This window comes from Puma concolor, chromosome E2, assembly GCF_028749965.1.
Source record: "Puma concolor isolate L17-30 chromosome E2, mPumCon1.1.hap2, whole genome shotgun sequence".
NCBI lineage: Eukaryota > Metazoa > Chordata > Mammalia > Carnivora > Felidae > Puma > Puma concolor.
The window spans coordinates 19,710,787-19,726,291 of NC_141681.1; the positions used below are offsets into that span (position 1 = coordinate 19,710,787).

Here is a 15,505-nt window from a genome sequence, read left to right on the forward strand (position 1 = left end):
AACCCCACATTGGATGTAGAGATTACTTAAAAGATAAAATCTTAAAAAAAAAAAAAAAGTGCCTGCTCTTAAGTGACCAAGCAAGATTCAAACCCCAGTCTGTCTGAGTTCAAGGCTCCATGCTTGTTGTGTATATCCTGCTGCCTCCAATGATTGTGAAGGACCTCGCATGCAATGCTAAAAAGAATTTGGATGCCCCATAGGTAGTGGGGAGCACCGAAGTTTTTTAAGATGGAGACTGGTTTGGACTCATTTGCATGTTCGAAAGATACACTGTATGGAAAGGACCTGGGGATGAGAGGACCAGGACTGGGGAAAGGGAAAGGAGGAAGAGGGTGGAGCAGAAAGCAGGGGATGGAGTCACAGGGCTTGCTGACTGACTGAGTGGAGATAGTGTGACTATCAGTCAAGTTACAGTTCCTGCTTTAAATCCTTCAATGGCTTCACTTAACCAGGAGATATATGAAACTCCTCAGCTCAGCTTACAGAGCTGTTCACTCTCTGGCTCTTGTTTACTGCTCTAGACTCATCTCCCTCACTTCCTCAACCTCCATACACCTTAAAGCTACAATCAAGGCACAGAGGCAGGTGACTTAGTGTATATCTCTACCTACCATCTTCCCACCCTGTCCTGTCCCTCCTGTGCAGTCACTGTTTTCTTTGTCCCTTTTCTCAGTACAAATACTACATTATATATTATAATAATATAATTTATTATTATTATCATCATCATCGTTATCATTTCATTTTAACTCAATAATCCTGCTCACTCACTGATGCAGAAACTGTTCCAGTCTGTCACCTTCCTAGAACCTCAGTTTTATTTCTTTGCCCGAGGCCAACTACTCCCTCATACAGAAATCCATCTCTCACCAGTTTCCCTCCTCAGGATAGCTGACAGCTTCACATAGAAGCTAAAGTTGTGTGCAATCCTGAGCAAAGAGGGACAAGAAAGTCTATATTTTCTTCCAGTGCTGTGGAAAGAAATCCTAGGTTCCTGGAGCTCCTGAAACTTCAAAAACAATGCTGGCTCTTATCTCAGTATATGTAAAATTTTTTTTTTCAACGTTTATTTATTTTTGGGACAGAGAGAGACAGAGCATGAACGGGGGAGGGGCAGAGAGAGAGGGAGACACAGAATCGGAAACAGGCTCCAGGCTCTGAGCCATCAGCCCAGAGCCTGACGCGGGGCTCGAACTCACGGACCGCGAGATCGTGACCTGGCTGAAGTCGGACGCTTAACCGACTGCGCCACCCAGGCGCCCCATATCTCAGTATATGTAAATTGTTGGTTTTCTTGTCTTTTCTCATCTTTCCCTCAAACTGAGAGCTCCTTGAGTCCAGGCACAGTATCTGTGGCCCTGGTGATACACAAGCATTTCTTAAATGAATAAATGACAGACTCTCTTCTGGTGTCACACACACACTATTCTTCTCTCCCATTACTCAGTGCTCCCAGGAAAGCACTTCCAACAACCCCGACATTTTCCAATCCTTCCACAAGTCCACCAGCCACCTAAAGTGAGGAAGAATTCTCCCACTTCTAGTCTCCTTTCAGAGTTTAAGCAGTTATGTGGGTGCACTTTATAGGTATGGCCACCAGAGGGCCCTCTCAAAGCTCGGGATTCCTATGACCAGCTTCACCAGAGTTTCATCTAGTAGTTTAGATTCGAAGCAGGTTCTTTTATTAGTATCATACTGAATCTAAGGTGTTCTGTTGATTTTGAGGCTCTTAGAGAAAAAAGTTGTCACATGATGCCTTTCAAAGACAACTTTTCCAGCTATTGCTAGTATTTGATGGGAAAATACTATTTTCTTCTAGAGTAGGTACAGGAAAAATGGGCTTGATGTTATGATAAGCTGCCCCCTGTACAGGACTTTTGAAGGAAAATGGGTCCTTGAGTGAAGAGTGGCATGATCCCACCCTCTGCTCTGAGCTTCATCCCTGCCTATCTGGGGTGCTCCACTCGAGCCTCAGCCCACCCTGGTCACTTGCTCCTTCAGGTACAGAAACTCTGGACGTGAAAGACTACTTGAGCAAGTCACAAATCCTTTAACCTCAACTGTCTCATCAGTAAAATGGGAATGCAGACATTTACCACATCTATCTCACAGAGCTATGTCAGGGTAAATGAGCAAATGTATGTGAAAGTGCTTTGAAAAATGTGGTACCCTGTGCTACCTCCAATTCCCTGCTTAGATCACGTTCCAGGATTAGGATGAACACAAACAATAAGCAGATCACAGCAACTCTAACAGTTCAAAAGGGTTTTTAAACTGTTGAGGGGAAATGATAGAAAATCTCAAGCTTTTAATGATTAAATATAAATTACTCTTTAGCTTATGTAAGATAACTTTCTATCAATCAGCATAAAGTTATAACCCAAAAAGATTAGTAGTCCAAAAAGAGAAATAGTCCCTGAAATTTTGAATATTAGCATGTCATCTTATAGACCTAAATTTTTATATTTATGTATGATTGACTAAATTTATTTCAAAACACTTTATCAAAGTAAAACACATACTATCTTTCCTGGTACTTCGCCCTAGAACTGGTAGATAGTTACATGATTTAGAATTTTCAAGGTAGTAATTTTCTGTATCTAACAGACTCTAGATAATCTGAAGGAAGGGAAACACCACCTACGTGTACGGCCTGCAGACATACCTGTTGCTGAGAGAGCATCTTTGAACTACTGGCGAACGTGGAAGTGTATCAGCAAACCCTCAGAATTTCCTATAAAAAGCCCAGCCTTCACAGGTATACCCACAGGCTGACCCATCCTATAGCCCACACCAGCTTCCCTTCTCCTCATCCTAACAGAAGTGGCTTCCATCCAGAGAATACTCTGATTTTTGAACTAGTTCTGGATGTTTTCTTCACCTCTCCGTCATCTCCTTTGATCTTGTACCTTGCCACATGCCTTCTTCAAGGCTGCTTACCCCCTGGAACTAAACATCCTCTTCCACGTTCATTTCTCTGCATAGTGGTTTTACTTGGGCAAGGCTGGGCTGCATTCTGCCCCCTCCTAGTAGTCAGAGAACTCCACTAACCTTTCAAGTCAGCTCTAACCACCACACAAGGAATGTCCCCAAATGATCACTGTCTGATGCATGCCTTGCAGTATAGATTGGCCTCTCTGGGACATGAGAACAGCCATTCACGACTGCTGATGGGTCTTGAGCTTCCAAGAGAGTCAAAAGCATTTATTTTGGCTGTGGGTCACAATAGTTGGTTTGATCAATTAAAACTAGACAGGTAACAAGTATGAACTTAATGACGCTGGGTACATAAGCCAAAATGTTACAACATACCTACTGCCCTTCAGTATAGAAAAAATAGATTTCTGTGTCTTTCTCCCCACCACACTCCTGCATTTGAGATTAGAGTTACATCCAGAGACAGACGGACAGACAGGAGAGGGAGGGAGGGAGGGAGGGAGAGAGAGAGAGAGAGAGAGAGAGAGAGAGAGAAAGGAGGCACCTGGCAGGGACCATCTCTGGGGTGATCTCTCCATCTTCAGCTGGGACCCCTGGGTCAGTGAGAGCCCTAACCTCTGAGAGGTGGTGATGCCCCTCTGCACATTCTCTTCCAGGCCTCCATGATAAGGCACCTTTGGGACTCATGGACACACCATTGTTAGACACAGAAGAGGAAGTGCACTACTGCTTTCTGCCCCTAGACCTAGTGGCCAAGTATCCAAGCCTGGTGACTGAAGACAATCTGCTGTGGCTGGCTGAAACTGTGGCCCTAATCGAGTGCGAGTGCAGTGAATTCCGCTTCATTGGTGATTGCTCTATCCTGGGGGTGGAGGGCTGATAGGTAGGGCCTATCCACCCCTCCCTATCCCACACACCCTGGTGGCTCAGCTTGGTGCTTAAGGCCTCAGGAGCTTCCCTGGGTTGAGGAGGTGAAAGCATGACAGGGCCTTCTGGAAGGCTAGCAGATTCTCAGCATTAGACTCCCACAAGCCTCAGGGCTATATTATTCCCTGTTCATTTGGGGATGGCCTGGGTGTGAAGGGGCACTGGAAACTACCTGCAGTGATCAGAGGCCACAGGAGTTGGTGTGAAGGACAAGGCCCTGAGCTGGGCTCCAAAGTCAGCTACTCTCTAGCTTGCCTTTATGTATCCACCTGGGCTCCTGGCCTCAGTTCCTCTCACCATAAACTGAGGAAATAGGGTTTCCTATTCCTATTCCTTTGTTTCAAAGAATGGTCCCTACCTGCTCTCATTTCCACTAAAACCAGAATAAAAGGGAAGGAGAGTATATAGTCAAATTATTGTAAGATTACTTGAACTAGTGGCCTAAGGAGGGATGAAATCTTCAACCCTGGACAGAGCGAGCCTCCCTCCCCCCACCACCCTAGGACAAGGTCTGGTTAGGGTGTGAACTGAATGAGCTTTCTGATTCCAAGATGCTACTGCTGCCTAGATGAATAGGACAGGAAACAACCAAGTTGTACTGGGGCCCAAATGCCTGGAACCCCAGCCATTCCTACTTACAGTAACCTGGAAAGTTGTCTGTGATGTGCTTCTGAATCTCCAAGTTGATTCACACAGGACGTTAGTGTTGGCTCCATCTCTGCCTCCCACACTGCAATCCAGGCAGGGACAAACTGCAAGTGCCACCTGCCAGCCCAGGCACAGCTGGGCCTTTCCTCTGTAAGCAGCAAGACAACTCCCTCTTTTGGAATGACCTGCTCTTGGGTCAAGACTCACAGGGTAAGTCTCAAGGCCAGTATGCTCACCTGGGAGCTCCAGGCCAGGCCAAGGGAGGCCACACCCATGGACTCAGACACAGGAAAACAAAGTAATTTGGGGTGTTTCACCTTGAAACCACAGATTCAAAGCCTATCTAACCAGGTATGTTTAGAAGTTGTTTCAGAACAAGGAGGGCGTAGGATATGTTGCAGTACCACAAACCTGCCCAAACCTGGACCTACAGTTAAATCAGAAATAATCTTATCTCATGTTGTTTCCCTTTGCTTTTCAAGTGAATTTTCTACGCTCACAGAAGATTTTACTACCAGATAATTTCTCCAACATAGATGTGTTAGAAGCAGAAGTAGAAATTCTGGAAATCCCTGAGCTCACTGAAGCTGTAAGGTTGTACCGGATGAACATGGGTATGTCACCAGAGGAACCTTGCCCTGCCCTTGACACTCTGGGGCAGTTGAGGCTTGAGCTGTTAAAGCCAAGAACAGACATCTCCCCTCCCACAACCACTTTGGGCTTTGGGTGGTGGTGAGAGAAGCGGGTGTTTTGGCTGACTTAGAATCTGAGAAGAACAATTTCAGCCTGAAACCTTGTACACCCTGTCTGCTCAGCCTTCCCTTTGAGCTGTACGTAGGTCAGCCCAGCCTGGGTGGGGAAACCAGGCCTGAATGTCCTAGGGAGGGAGGCTGGGCCCAAGGGCAAGCTTCCCAAGGGTAGGGGAGGTTTGTTCTGCTTGAGGAAGTGGGGAGCAACTTGCAGCATCTGACTGCCTCTGCCGTCCTTCCTCTTCCAGGCATAGCTGGAGGGCGTGGGAAACTCTCAAGCAAATTCTCTATTAGTGCTCCAGTTATCTTACCCATCCCCAAATTCCCTTGTTTCCCTAGTTCAAATCCTCTGGCTGTTGTGCCTGTCTCTGCCTGCTCCTGACACTTTTTTTTTTTTTTTCAAACAGTCTTGAGGTCTTTTATTTTTTTTTTTGTATTTATCATGCCATGAATTCACGGGGAATGGGTTCCAGCAGCTCAGGCTCCTTTCCATTGGTTCTCACAAAGTGTGCTTCTCTGGGTGGGGCAGGCTGGCACTTCAGTTGAACCCAAGTACCTTTCTCCTTGGCTTCCTTCTTTTTCTGACCATTTTCCTTCACACGCTATCTTGGCTCTTTGAGTGCTTAATATGCTCAATATGTACATTAATTCTCTTAGCAAGAATCTTGCCCTTGTTTGTTTACAACAATGCCAATAGCATGTTGGGTAACATTGCAGACTCTTCCAGTTTTGCCATGGTAACATTTGTGGTGTATTCCTTTTTGAATGTGCCCATTCCCTTGATGTCCACAATATCACCTTTCTTGTGGATTCGCATGTGTGTTGCCAAAGGAACAACTCCATGTTTTCTAAAAGGCCTAGAAAACATATAGCGAGTTCTTCTCCTCTCTCCCTTTGTGTTGGTCATCTTGGCGAATTACTGGAAGATGGCGGTTCCAGCCCAAAAGGACTGCTCCTAACACTTCCTGACCTGGTCCAATCCAGGCCTTTATGCTCCCAGCCCTACCTCATTCTGGTTTCGTCCTCATGTTTTTATTTGCCTTCCACCATCCCATTTCCCAAATCCTGCACATCTGTGGAAGCTACTATGCATGCTGCAGGGAGCTAGCTGTGTTGCAGTGTGGCCTCAGCTGGCATTCTGAGAACATATAAACTGTCTTGCACATGTGAAGTTTGGTCTGTGCATCGAATAGGGTCTTTCGCTGTGATTAGGCCTAACTTTCCCAGCCTCTTCCCCAGGCAAAAATGGGACTAGTGGCATCCTGAAGCAGGTCTCAGGAGCCTGTTCCAGGGTCTACAATCCACTTAAGAGGGCTGAGTTCAAATCCCTCCTTCAAGGGCTTCTATTTCTCAGAGAACATGGGTCATTGAGAGATGAGCAGAGTGGTGTCTGTTCCACAAGAGCTATGTAAAGATGGAGGGAAAGCATGTTTGCAGACAGGCTCTGTAAATCATGCAGCAGCCCCCAAATACAAAGTGTGGTTTTTGTCTTTTGAAAAGCACCATAACTAAGGGAAACGGCTCTAGTAGCTTTGGAGATGGACAAGCTGCCCTCAAATCCCAGCTCTGCCCCATCTAGCTTTACGGTTTGGGGCAAGGTACTTAATTAGCCTCTCAGGATAGTTTCCTCCTCTGTGATAAGGATGGTATGACCCCTCTTGTACGATCCATGAAAATCACCCAGCAGCTTGCCTGCTGGCCCACTGTTGCCACTGGGACAGGATTTTATAGACTGTGCATTGTACCCACTTCAGGAGAACAAGGTCCTGCCTGTGAGCCAGCAATCCCAATACCCAATCTAAAAGTAATACCACATAGTTTGTCTCTAGGAGAAATTCTGCCCAGGAGTGATAGGGGCTGTGAGTCTGAGAAGCCTGTAATGCATATCAGGTTCTGTGCTATGGGGTCGCCTTCCCCATAGATGATTAATTAGAGCAGAGCTTGGAACAAAGGAAGATTCCTGCAGAGGATGGGGCCAAATGGCTGCTGTACTGAAACTTCTGAAATTCAAATGTTAATGATTCAGCAAATTAATCCCCCACCCAACCCTACCTCCCAACAAATAGCTTTGGCCTCTAAACCTATGTATCCTAAAATTATGCAGATTTTGAGAAGAATCAGATTTGGCTATGCAAGGAAATAAGCTTCCTCTAAGTTTCTTTAGTACTAATTCAAGGCAGGAGTAGGAAGCAAGACCCAAAGCTTCCAATACAATTATGACTGTGAGGAGTCTAGGAGTCACCCCCTTCTCGCCAGCACAGGTGGCTGTTCCCGGACCTCCTGTTCTCTCCTGAGCCCTGGGAAAGGGGGCCGTGCAGCAGGCCTGGAGTCTATGAAGCCGTTGTACACGATGGCCCTGGGTCTGCTTGTCAAGTACCCAGACTCCGCACTGGGACAGCTCCGCATCGAAAGCACGCTGGATGGAAGTAGACTGTACATCACAGGGAATGGGGTTCTCTTTCAGCACGTCAAGTAAGGCCCTCCTCAGTGAATAGCTCAGTTCCACTCAGGCTGGTCTCTGCCTTTCTCCAGAAACCAACCTGGGGCCCCACCCATGAGCCAGAGGAAAGTAGTGTCCTTGGAGGCAAACCCATCATTTTAGCTACTCCCACTACCACCACTAAACCCAGGCCTTAGAGGAGAGGACTGGTTTCAAAGGTATAAGGGTTCCCAAGGTTCAAAGGCTTCAGACTGTTTCATATTTCTGTTTTCTGCAATCCACTGCTGTTTTCAGCCCTATGCTAGGGCTGAGATGACCAGGTCACAGTCACAACCCTCAGGATGCTAGATATTTCCCCTGCCATGCAGACCCTCCTACAAAGGCCCTCCCTGAAACCCTTGGGAGTCTTGCTAGATACACAGAAATGCCAGAACTGGGGGTGAGCTCCAGAAGCGAAGTAAGGCAGGCTTCCCAAAAGAGGTGATACCTGGCCTGTGCCTCAGGGAATAAGCTTAGAGTGTCCCCATTAGTGCAGAAGCATGGATTCTAATCCTGTTTTATAGAAAAGTAAACTGATGTTTGGAGTGGAGCAATTAACTCTCTTAGGGTCACAAAATATACTGGTACCAAAACTAAATGTGAAAGTAGGTTTTCCTGAGCCCCTGGGGAGGTTAGCCAACTCTAAGCCCTTTGGGCCTTTGTGGCCCACACCATCCATCTCTCCCAGAGATGTCCCATCCCTGATGTCACAAATGCCTTTGGAGGCAGGGATTGATATTCAGACCCCCAGCCTCTTTCCTGGGCACAAACAGTATTAGTAATCTCCCAGACTATGGCAGGCTGCCACACAGTCACTGCGATGTCATGGGAAGACACTTAGGGGGAGCAGAATGGGAGTGGGTGGTCCCTGGCCTGGCTTCTGGAACTTCAGGCAGACCTAGAAGCTTACAGTTAGTTGATTTAGAGGGCTTTTCTGAGGTAGGTCAAGCTCAGCTCCAAGATGGTGAGTCTGTGTGTCCAAGCTCATTCTCCTATAAGACATCACCAGATTTCTGGTTAAATCAAGGAAATGAGGTTAGTAGCCACAGGTTTCAGCCGGTGTTAGGGACAAGACATTCTATGCATGAAAAGTTGGCAAGCTCCCTAGGTGTGCAGTGCTGAGGCTCTCTCTAACAGGCCTTTCCTCTGGGCAGGAACTGGCTAGGGACTTGTCGACTGCCCCTGACTGAGACTATTTCCGAGGTGTACGAGCTCTGTGCCTTCCTGGACAAAAGGGATATCACCTATGAGCCAATGAAAGTAGCCCTGAAGACTCATCTGGAGCCGAAGAGTCTGGCACCCGTGGATGTGCTCAGTAAATGAGGAAGCTTCTTTATTTGAATTTAGCATCAGAGGAGGGCTTGGGTATCAAAAAGGAAAGTTGAGGCTGGCCAGGGCCAGGAATTGTAGATGGAAGAGGAGAGGAAATCCAACATTTGTAGGTTTTCCTAGAGGGAAATTTTCCTGTTAAGGTACCCCTCCTCACCTCAAGCCCATGAGTAGCCTCAAGTAGTACAGACTGACCTCAGTAGGGGGCCACATGGGTCTTTGAGAGCTGACATGCTGTGCTCATTTGATCCTCATAACCATCCTGGGAAGAACAGTCCCTGGGTCCATTTAACAGATAAACCTCAAATTACTCAGTGAGCTAGTGATCAAGCTGGAGTTTGAATCTGGGTCCAACACTAATGTTGTTTTCACCAGCTGCCTGTAACTATTAACAAAAAGTTTTTAGATCAAGTTTCCACTGCATTCCATCATTCAGCAACATTCAATATTTATTGAGCACCTACCATATACCAGGAAAGGAGGAGATACTGGGAGCATAGAAGTGAACACAAGAGACCCAGTCCTTATCTTCATGGAGTTCACAATCTAGTGATACACCTCTTGCCTCTTCGTTACATAACATATACCTTTCACTTATTACAAAGCTCATTAGAAACTGGTTCCCAAACATCAGAACAAAGCCTAAGTCTAGTCTCCCCCAGGAAGAGGGTCATGGATTCATCTCCCCAAAATGAAGCCCCATTCTCCAGACATGCCTAGAGGCTTGGTCTCTATACCAGTGACAGATTTGATGAGTGCTGGCAGTGTGACATTAGCTAAACTATAAGCACAAACATAAAGAGGGACTTCTCACCACATGAAGAGTTATACACCAAGGACACACCCAGCCAGAAACCAGAGGCAGCTGGCAATGTAGGTAGACAGGAACATTAGTCCAGCTTTCTTGAGAGAGGTGGGTTGGGGGAAGAGCATCAGTGCTCTTGGGGTTGGGATTTTAGAGGGCTTATCCTTCCCACTCCCAGAGTCATCAGCTGTCCCCCAAGCTGCCATTCCAAATCCACCTCACCACCCAGGAAATTGTAGTGAGCTGCAGGGAAGGCCCGAGAGAAGATTGGTGTCAGAGATTACTATTTCTTCTGCTTCTCAGAAGAGGCAACACAACATGACTGAAGATACAGAGTCTTAACATGCATTATTAACTAAAATGTCCTAATTTCCCTTCTGGCCATGTGATACATTCCTTTCCATTGGTTTCCTTAGATGAGGAGTGGACAGCAGAAATCACTGTATATTCCCCCCAACAGATCGTCAAAGTTTATGTTGGAAGCCACTGGTATGCAACCACCCTGCAGACCTTGTTGAAGGTATGCTGGCCCCGGAGCTGCCCTCTTTTCCTTTTGGCTTCTGTGGCTGAGCTGCTTTAGAACCTGTCCTCTGACGGTCACACAGTTTCTAGCACCTGCTTAGAATAAGACCTTCCCCCTACCCCATGGCCCAAAGTGCCCATATTGTATGAACAGCATGCTACAAAGGCCCTCAGGAGTTTGGGTAGGGAGGAGACCAGTCTGAGGGGCCTGGACTGAGCAAGACACAGGGTAGGGTTACAAATGACTTGAGAGGGTGGTTTAGGGGCAGTAAAACTGAAGCAGGGTTGTTCTTGTCCCTGGATGCTCAGCTCCCCACTATCGCTCCCTGTGGCTAAAAAGATAGGGAGCTGGAAATCCAAAAGCCTAGAAAGGTCAAGAAAATGAAGTAAAAGAAGACTGACCTGCCCCTTACTAAAGACCAAGCCCTTTAACTAACAGACTGACAAGGTCTGGTGTACAACCTCTTGCAGTATCCAGAACTTCTGTCCAACCCTCAGAGAGTATACTGGATCACATACGGACAGACCCTGCTGATCCACGGGGATGGCCAAATGTTCCGACACATTCTTAATTTCCTGAGACTTGGAAAACTGTTTTTACCATCTGAATTTAAGTAAGTGATAAATGGAAGGAAATCACGTGATGAAATCCCTTCCTTGTATAATAGAAAAACCTTCAGGGGCGCCTGGGTGGCTCAGTTGGCTAAGCGTCCGACTTCGGCTCAGGTCATGATCTCACAGCCCGTGAGTTCGAGCCCCGCGTCAGGCTCTGGGCTGATGGCTCAGAGCCTGGAGCCTGCTTCCGATTCTGTGTCTCCCTCTCTCTCTGCCCCTCCCCCGTTCATGCTCTGTCTCTGTCTCAAAAATAAATAAACGTTAAAAAAAAAAAATTAAAAAAAAATAGAAAAACCTTCAGATTGCAGCCTTCAAGGAGGTTATATTATTTCCAATATGTAAATTGCTGTCAAGGCAGCAGCTCTGAAGGCTATGCCTCCTCGCACCCAGCTGCCCAGCCTGACGAGATCTTGTCATTTGCAGGGAATGGCCCCTCTTCTGCCAGGAGGTTGAAGAATACCACATCCCATCCCTTTCAGAAGCCCTTGCCCAATGTGAGGCATACAAGTAAGGAAACTTTGCTCTGGACACCATGTTCTGGCGTTTGGACCTTTATAGTATTCTTGAGAATCCTAAGTCCCATCTCCCTGTTCTCCTTTGGGCAGAGGGGGTGGAACAGGCCCAGGATTGGCCAGTGACCTAAATGAAACCCTTTAAGAGCCCTTCACTGCCACTGTCTAGAGCTAACTAGCCAAAGGGCAGACCTGACCAACTAGTAGATGAACTAGTAGAGGCTTCTGCTCACTGACTCCCTCTTGGGAGTCTGCAGGTCATGGACCCAGGAGAAAGAATCTGAAAATGAAGAAGCTTTTCTCATCAGGAGACTGCGCGTGGTAACAGAAGGGCCAGGGTCACTGGTGGAGTTCAGTAGAGATGCCAAAGAAGTAAGTCTCAACCTTCTTTGGTTTGGTGGTGTCCTCCAAAAACCACCACAGTGTTGAGGGGTAGGCTCTATTATTGAGGGGCATGGCAAAATTAAAGGGCAGAGCCTACATGGATTCCTAACATGGTAATTGGTTTTTGAACATTGAAGGGGCACAGGGATGTGTTTGCCACTCGTGGTCTAGGATGCTGATAATATGCTCCTTTGGAGTATGTGAGGCCCCTGGGCTGGCACCACCCCCACTCAGGCTGAGCAAAGCAAATGGCTGATCTATGTGGAAGACAGGAAGACAGGATCTGGATGAATAAATTAAATCTTAGAAGTCCAAATTATTAGGTCTTGGGTGAGGCTTCAATGTGGAAGCACAACATTCCCAGAGCTGCTGTGTCCTCCCTCTCCAGACCACAGCCTGCATGCCCATGGACTTCCAAGACTGCAATGACAGGACTTCATGGAATAAGGCCAAGGGGATCCTGACCAGATCCAGCCAGATGGAAGAACCTGAGCAGTACTCCCAAACCATCCAGGTGTCCCTTTGCCGAGGTGCCAAGAGGGCGGGCAATCCCAGCACATACTCCCACTGTCCTGGTCTTTGTGCCAACCCCAAATACTGGGGGGCCCACCCCGAAAGTCCTCCCAAGAAGAAATGTAGTACAGTCAACCTCACACAGAAACCTGAAACCAAAGACCCTCCTGTCACTCCCATGCAAAAACTCATCTCCCTCGTTAGGGAATGGGACATGGTTAACTGCAAACAGTGGGAATTCCAGCCAATGCCAGTCCCCCGGAGCAGCTTCATGGAGGAAGCCACTCTGCAGCTCCCTTCAGGAAGTGAGGCTGCTTCCCAGCCCAGCACCTCAGCTTCCTGGAAAAGCCATTCCATAGGCTCAGAGAAGGACCCAGCTCTGCAGGCAGGGGCTGGAGCTGGAGCCAAAGACAAGGGGCCAGAGCCAACCTTTAAGCCATATTTCCCTGTGAAAAAAGCTGTCACCCTGAAGGATTGGGGCAAGCAGAAGCCAAGGGAGAAAGGTGAGTCCTCTCTCATCCTTTACCTAAGTCTTATAAAACAGAGAGGGTAGGGGCACCTGGGTGGCTCCATCAGTTAAGCATCTGACCTCAGCTTAGGTCATGATCTCAAGATTCATGAGTCCTGCATCGGGCTTTCTGTTGTCGGCACAGAGCCTTCTTCGGATCCTCTGTCCCCTTCTCTCTGTCCCTCCCCTGCCCATGTGCACATGCTCTCTCAAAAATAAACATTAAAAAACAACAACAACAGAGGGCAAAACTTGGCCGTGACCAGAGTGAATTAGTGACAAAGTGGGGCTAGAATCCTCTGTTCACAGCAATGCCAAGCAGTATACAGAGATGACCAGTACATTGGCATGGCTTGTGAGGCTAAGAATCTGCATGAAGCATATAGGAAGAGGGTGTTTATGAAATAATAGGAGCACAAAGGAGGTTAGGGGCTGAGGAGTGAGCAGAGGGAAGGAAGAAGTCTCAGGTGCTTGGGGAAACAGGTCTAGCTGGAGGCGAGGCTTCATGTGGAAAAGTGATGGGAAACAGAGCTGAAGATATAATTCATCAGGACAGGTCTTGTGGGCCAAGTTCAGGACCTGGTACATTGTTCTGACCCTAAGGGGTGTGGGCAGCCACTGAAGCATTTTAAACAATGGAGCAAGAAGTCAGGTGTGCATTCAGAAAGCTTGCTCCAGGAGTAGAGGAAATGCAGCAGCAGAAGTAGAAGTATTACAAGTGTAAGGTCAAACAGGCTGGGCAGTTGGGAGAGGAAGTTGGGAAGGATCTGGCCAAAGAGGGGCCAGATTTCTGGCTTGTGTGACTGCAGTGGAGTGAGTGATTACTGAAGTGGGATGGACAGGAGGAGCTAAAGAGAGAGGCGTGTTGTGTATGGTGGGGCAGTGTGGAGACAACCTAGAGGGGTTTGCTGAGAACTGCCATGTTGGGCTGTTTCCTTTGCTCCCTCAAATTCTTTCTACAGTGTTCTGGTGCTTTCCCTTTCAAAGGTTTAGGTCCTGCTTGGAGGGGCCTTCTTGGGCCCTGCCTATGAGCCCTGAGTTGGTCTGTCAAACATACTCTTCAGAGTGGACATGCATCAACAGCTCACCCAAAAAGCTCCTCTCATTTTACAGTTTTCCATGATTTCCAGTCCCCTAGCTAGGGTATTATCAGTTCTAGTTGACACCAGTCTTAGTTCAAGAGGAGTTCCCTGGAGTTCTAAAATGTAGGATTGGACTTATAATGCTTCTAGGACAATGGAGAGAGGCGAGCCAGGACACGCTCCTGTCAGCAAAGGGTGCCACTTCTGAGAAGCTGGCAGCAGAGGCCGCTGGAAGGTTGGGGTGACTCACTGTCCTGGTCCCCTCCCCGCTTGGACTCTGAAGTGGTTCAAGGAGAACTCCCACCCCATGTCATTTTCACAGAGAGCCCTGGCCCTGAGCAGCCTTTGCCTGAGGCCAATGAGGTGGACAGCGCAGGGATCATCCTCAAAGTGACCCACCCCCCCGTGGTGGGCAGCGATGGCTCCTGCATGTTCTTTGAGGACAGCATCATCTACACTACACAGATGGACAACCTCAAGCATACGCCGCCTACAGCCAGCCCCCAGCCCAGAGGTGAGACTCGAGCCATACCTGGCCCTACACTTCCTTGTGGAGGTGCCTGAGCCCCTAGACAGGGTGCTTCAGGAAAACACTCTCCCTCGGGAGCCTTACACCTCTCTCCTTCCAGCCTGGCTCTAAGGCCTTAGCCACAGCAGATGTGGCCATATCCACTCTCTCCTCCACAGAGGTGACTTTCCTGAGTTTCTCTCTATCCTGGGAAGAGATGTTTTATGCACAAAAATGTCACCGTTTCCTGACTGACATCATCCTGGATTCTATCAGGCAAAAGGACCCCAAAGCCATGACAGCCAAGGTGGTCTCTCTGGCCAACCAGCTATGGGTATGTGTGACAGGCCCCAGACCTTGCTCTTTGTCTGTCCCCCTGTCCACATGATAAGTGGTGCCAGCCAATGGGAATAGGTCAGGGGCACAAGGGTGGCAAGAAGAGCAGGGATATGAAGACAGGGCAGCAGCATCTGGACCAAGCCTTGACCGAGAAGTAGCTTGGAATAACAGTAGCCTCTGATCCCTGCAGCTCCCGCAGACCCAGGGAAGCCCCTGTTCTGCATCCCACTCTTAAAGGCAGGAAGTAAATGTGTGTCAGGCAACTGCTTCCAGCCCTGCCTGACCAGGGGCTTTCCTGGCAGACCCTGCACATCAGCCCCAAGCAGTTTGTGGTGGATTTGCTGGCCATCACCGGCTTCAAGGATGACCGGCACACCCAAGAACGCCTGTACAGCTGGGTGGAGGTGAGGGACGCTTGTACCCCACTGGGAAAGTTGACCCTGTGGACACCTCAAATGGACACTGTCTTGCTGCCAGGCCAGCACTGCCCAGAAGGCAAGGCAGGCAGCTAGACCTCTGGTCCCTGGTCCCAAGGAGGGTGAAACAATGGTTGAAATTAATCAGTCCAGAGTGATCAAAAAGCAGTATTCAGGCCACTGGTTTTTGTAAGTTTTCCTCCAATGGTACCAATTTTGCCTTTATCAC

General features: G+C 48.0%; 1 protein-coding gene across 5 annotated transcripts in view; it reads left to right on the forward strand.

Annotated features, from left to right (window-relative positions):
* Positions 1-15,505, forward strand: part of KCTD19 (potassium channel tetramerization domain containing 19) — a 31,992-nt gene that overhangs the window by 15,568 nt on the left and 919 nt on the right. For 3 of the 5 annotated variants that reach the window (XM_086689182.1, XM_086689183.1, XM_086689186.1), the window contains exons 3-15: positions 2,611-2,761; positions 3,597-3,788; positions 4,998-5,129; positions 7,526-7,736; positions 8,898-9,058; positions 10,294-10,397; positions 10,871-11,013; positions 11,438-11,521; positions 11,784-11,898; positions 12,299-12,926; positions 14,336-14,527; positions 14,701-14,855; positions 15,163-15,264. In XM_086689182.1, coding sequence (XP_086545308.1) covers positions 2,611-2,761; positions 3,597-3,788; positions 4,998-5,129; positions 7,526-7,736; positions 8,898-9,058; positions 10,294-10,397; positions 10,871-11,013; positions 11,438-11,521; positions 11,784-11,898; positions 12,299-12,926; positions 14,336-14,527; positions 14,701-14,855; positions 15,163-15,264 — 2,370 coding nt within the window. Of the gene's footprint in view, positions 1-2,610; positions 2,762-3,596; positions 3,789-4,997; positions 5,130-7,525; positions 7,737-8,897; positions 9,059-10,293; positions 10,398-10,870; positions 11,014-11,437; positions 11,522-11,783; positions 11,899-12,298; positions 12,927-14,335; positions 14,528-14,700; positions 14,856-15,050; positions 15,265-15,505 lie in introns of those variants that run through there. The other 2 variants (XM_086689184.1, XM_086689185.1) reach the window with 2 other exon arrangements.